Here is a 5,040-nt window from a genome sequence, read left to right as displayed (position 1 = left end):
AGAGAGAGAGAGAGAGAGCATTTTCATAAATGTATTTTCTAATTGGCAAATATTGCGCGAATCTATTTAATAGGCCTTTTAGTGCAGAAGATAAATCAAAGTCTGATTTAACGCTGACATGAACTAACGAGACGTTTAAATGCCAATCACGAGAATATTCGATTTAATATCGTGAAGGATATAATTGAGCGTAATGTGTGTGCTAAACGTTTGCGAACAGTTAACAGACGATAACGTTAATAATTTAGGACGGAAAGTATCATGGCATTGACTTCCTACGCGCTTCCAATCTCTCAACCGAATTATTTATTAATGGCTATAGCCTGAGGCACGACTCAGCGATCACGTTCGTCATCAATAACTATTTTTGGACGCATCCCGAACACAGTGGAAATTTAAACCAATCAAGCTTTAAGGGCGTTCAATACAAAATTCCTGCACGGGAGAGTTTTTATCGGGCTTGCATAGCGCGCATAGATGCAACGTCGCTGAAGCGTCGCGTATTTATGGAAGAGGATAACTCCATATTATTCGTTAATTGATGGTTGTGTCCTCTTGAACTCTGTAAATATATGGAAAAAAAAATCGAGGGACATACAAAATAAATGTAACATGCGGCGTGCGTTAAGAGCTCTTTACCGCGCGATCGATATGACATACATGCTGCAGATCTCTGACAAACAAGCTTTCAATATAGCAAGATTATGCTATCTATATAGCTACGTTTGTCATTCATGAAACTGTTGTTGTCAAATCAACATGCATCTTCTGAAATGTGGGCACCGTCCTTATTTTATACACATTTCAGACGTTGTGATATCAATGAACGAACGAAGCTCTATCTATCAATAAGTTTCGATATGACAATTATGCGGCTAGAACGAATCTGCAAAGAAGCTCCCCAAGTAATGCGCTTCCGCGTGATTCTTTCTGTTTGGATATCTAGCCAGTTTCATTATTGTCTTTCATATGATAAAATAAGTAAATAAATTTCTTTGAAGAAAGAAACGATTTCTGCATTAATATGAACATTCTGTGCAAAAATTATAAAAATTATAAATAAACACTCATTCGACACAGAGAAATTTCTTTTCTATAATAATGATATAGAATACAAACTGCACATTTCAATGATAAATTGCAAATATTAGCATTCATTTTAGACTAATTTACTAAGCTTATGAAAATTATTATCTGTTTATCATATTAAAAGTTGCAAATTTATTAGCCGATTCAAGTTAACTGCGGAGTCTTTTGTCATTTGAATTTTACGGCGTTTCAGTTACGAGAGTGAAATTTTATTCGCAGTAGAATTTCCGAAGAGATTAAAGCCTTGAGCACGTACTTATACTACTACGTAAAGCCACGGGGTTTTTTTATTAAACGCTCACATAGTTTTACATTTAAAAACACTTTATCTGTCGAGCTGTCGGAAATTCTGTGACTGTCTCAGAGATACATCGTCGGAACGAGCTTCCGAAAGCCCGTCGGTTCAGCTTGCCTGCGGCATTACACAAAAGTGTCGCGACTATCAATTGTACAAACATGCAACAAATAAAATGTTATCGAACAGCATCACAATTATGCAACTGTATTTTCCAAGATATCGCGATTTTGCATGCTAATAGATTGATTGCGTTTGAAATTTCATGCTATAGCGTAATTACATCACAGACAACAGTGGCTGTTATCTATGCTAATTAACGGTTGTAGTAATAATGATCAAAAATCTCATTAAGTCATAACAAAATTATGTTACTAGAAAAAAAAATTTGGTAGGGTTGCGTTTCGCCATCGCTCCGTTGTGAAAGATTCTTAATTGGCTTCGATCAAGCATTTATTAATATTCGTTTTGAAATTTCGTGGGAATTCTCATCGTTCCTATCGCCGTTCCTACGCGTTCGCGTTACAATTACTTCAATTTGTTTTGATTTTTTAAATAATGGCTCCATTTATTTTAACGTCTTTCATTTATTTTAGCAAGCAAGAATCTGATATCTTATAACTCTGAATAAGTATTTGAAAATAAAGCACTATTATTAAAAAATAAACAAAAGAAATGTGTATCTTCCCCGATGTAACGAATCCACATTTTTCGAAATACCGAAGCATGAAAAATACATGAATCTATCTTGAAAGTGTTATCAAAAGCGACATTCATCATAACAATTTAATTGAGCAGGTGAGACTTTTGTAGAATTACAGCGAAATTGCGACATTCCATAATGGATATCGTAAAATCCAATTTTACCATCATCACCTTTCGACTGAACATGCTATCGACGACGCGATGAAACGTGAGTATTCGATATCATGGCGAACAGAGCGATAAGCGCACGCGGTGTGCACGCATGAGAGATGCAGAACGAGCGCGAGCGACATAATAGAATGAACATAGAACAGGCATTAAAGAAATGAATAATCGTCGTGCTAACAGAAAAGCATAAGCTGCAAGCGAGAGTGATAGAGTGTGGAGTTGGTATACCGGCGCGGGACTGACCGTCGTGGAGCGGATCGATCGTGTGGATCATAAGCTGCAGCAGGCCGTGTCGAAACTTTGCGTGGCTCTCCCGCGAATGAGAGGACGGGCCTCCGTGGGCCTGTTCGCAGCCTTGTCCGGAACCTGTGCCACCGCCGCTGCCGCCGACGCCGCTGCTGCTGCCAACTCTGCTACTGCATCCAGCCTCCCCGGGCACCGGGATGCTTCCGCACGCACCCGACGTACCGCCTACGCTCGTTTCGCTATTGTTGATCGCGTTCGGATGCTGCTGGAACACACAACGCCATTTCAGCATTCAGTGGAAAGTCTCACGATTGCCAACGCGCGTTTGTGTATCGCTCGAGGCGTGTTACGAGATAACTATTACTCTGTAGGGCTGGGTTCGAGGTAATTGTTTGACATAGATAGGAACAGAAATTTTTTTTTTTAGAAATATCCATGCAGGAGTTTACCTACGACCTTTCCCATAGTGAGGAAAATTCGTGCTATGTACATTGTTTTATGCGAGTTCCAATACCTTTGATGGGAAGAGAATGTGAAAAACAAAGAAATTCGTGAAAAAATTTTGAATAATTTTTGCATTATTCTTTGCATTGTCTTTCACATTTTTGATAGCTTTCGATTGTTGTATAATTTTTTTGTTACAATCCATTCTCGTATCGATTAATATACACGGCACACATGTCATATTATTTATATTTATATATCTTATTAAAAGTATCTTATTAAAAATAATACTTGTGAAGTATGTATGTTTTTGGTTTTTTTTTTACTGTATGAGCAAATTCTGTATTTTGTGGAAATTCTGTAAAGTGTGACATCACGTGTTCGATTATCGAAATTGGGTCGTAAGTGAAGCTGCATCAGTAATATGAAATGCAGAATACGTGAAGTGTCACACCATTTGCTTTATAATACATTTATTTTTGACAAAATTAGTATAGAATTGGAATAAAATTAATTGGAATAAATCCTAGAAAATATCTCCAATAAATGATATTTAATATAATTGTTATTTGATGACTCATAATGCTTTTAAGTTTGATTTCTTTTCGACACAAATCTTCAAATAACACACAGTATAACTGCATAACGTGGAAATGTTTTTCTGCCACACTTTGTTTTCATGAAAATCAACAGAATATAACTTCCACTTTATGATTAACGTTTTAAGTGTTCGCCATTTTACAAACTAGTGCATCTTTATCTCTGCCTAATTCAGACTTGTGATACCTCAGCTAATAGAATTTCTACAGAGTACAAAATTTGTTCAAAGTATAATTTTAATGGGACAATTAAATAGGACATTTCGTGTGCCTATAATTCGCGATGTATATATGATCAAAAGTAATTATGTCTGCTTCTAATTAGACTTGTCAATGTTACGACTCCAAACTTCTTTAGAATATAAAGAATGTTAAGTTTTGATTGTTTTTCAACTAACATGAAGAAATTCCAAGATTTATCACGAAAAAACATTTTCAACAAAAAAGAAATCGTTATATGTTAAAAACAATAAATCCAAAATTTATTGAGTAAGATTTCTCGGAAATTAAGCAATAAAAACTGTACTATTAATACTTAAATACGTATAACTTCATAAGCGTATTCGCTATTTAAAGACAGAATTTGAAAACGGTTATTTTATTCAAATTATAAATTTAAATAACAATATAGTCCTTATTGCCTTCCCGATATTGCTTTCTTAATGTCTTACTTAACTTTTTATTAATAATAAATGTGATAATGTATTTATTATAATGTATGTCTTTAATTACGATTTCTCTCGTGTTCTTGATGTTTCCCGGACCACTTGATTCCGTTTAAGTAGTTCTTTAATATAATTTGTATTATATATCTTGAAACTTCTTGTGTTAGCCGAAAAACGGCCAAAATTTAATATCTTCCTTTACCTTCTGTGTGCGAATTGAACAGAAGATTGCTTGAGATTAAAACTCATGCTTAATTAAACCACGGACAGTATTGTGGTTAGAATGTAATTAACATTTTCGGTTCGCACATAACAAATGCTACCGCAATATTTAAGCATCAAGCGGTTGTACTTAGGCCAAATAGTAACACATTGCGTTGCCTCAATTTACTTATTCATGAATAAAGTGGCTTGATTATTTCGCAAAACGCGTTGCAATTAGACTTTCCATTCATATCTAAATGTAGAATCGACGCGTTGAGTGTTATTCCTCCAGTTCATAAACTGCTGAAAGATTAAAGAGCTAATTTCAGGTTACTCCCGATATTTAAATTGTACGCTTTATCGTAGGCGTCCGTTATTAGTGGGTCATTACATTATTTGTGGGTCACCTCTTTCGCAGAAGGAAAAATAGAAAGTTAAATATCTTTTCTCGTCCCGGTGAACTCGCACGTCATTTCCACAGATATTATTTCACGAACTGCATATCAAAATGGTATTTATAATGTATGTAGTGAAATGAATAAGATAATGACGAGGTTGGATTGTGTGTGTGTGTGTGTGTGTGTGTGTGTGTGTGTGTGTGTGTGTGAGTATGTGTGTGTGCGTG

The 5,040-nt window shown here is 35.5% G+C and overlaps 1 protein-coding gene across 1 annotated transcript in view; it reads right to left on the bottom strand.

Moving 5' to 3' along the window:
- LOC105618701 (sodium/potassium/calcium exchanger Nckx30C) overlaps positions 1–5,040 on the bottom strand; it is a 60,405-nt gene that overhangs the window by 28,160 nt on the left and 27,205 nt on the right. The window contains exon 3 of the mRNA XM_012200230.1: positions 2,486–2,768. Within this exon, the coding sequence (XP_012055620.1) occupies positions 2,486–2,768 (283 nt within the window). The remainder of the gene's footprint in view (positions 1–2,485; positions 2,769–5,040) is intronic.

This window comes from Atta cephalotes (genome assembly GCF_000143395.1).
Source record: "Atta cephalotes unplaced genomic scaffold scaffold00018, whole genome shotgun sequence".
Taxonomy (NCBI): Eukaryota; Metazoa; Arthropoda; class Insecta; order Hymenoptera; family Formicidae; genus Atta; species Atta cephalotes.
The sequence above is the reverse complement of the archived record's forward strand: the minus strand, read 5'-3'. Positions and strand labels throughout refer to the sequence as shown.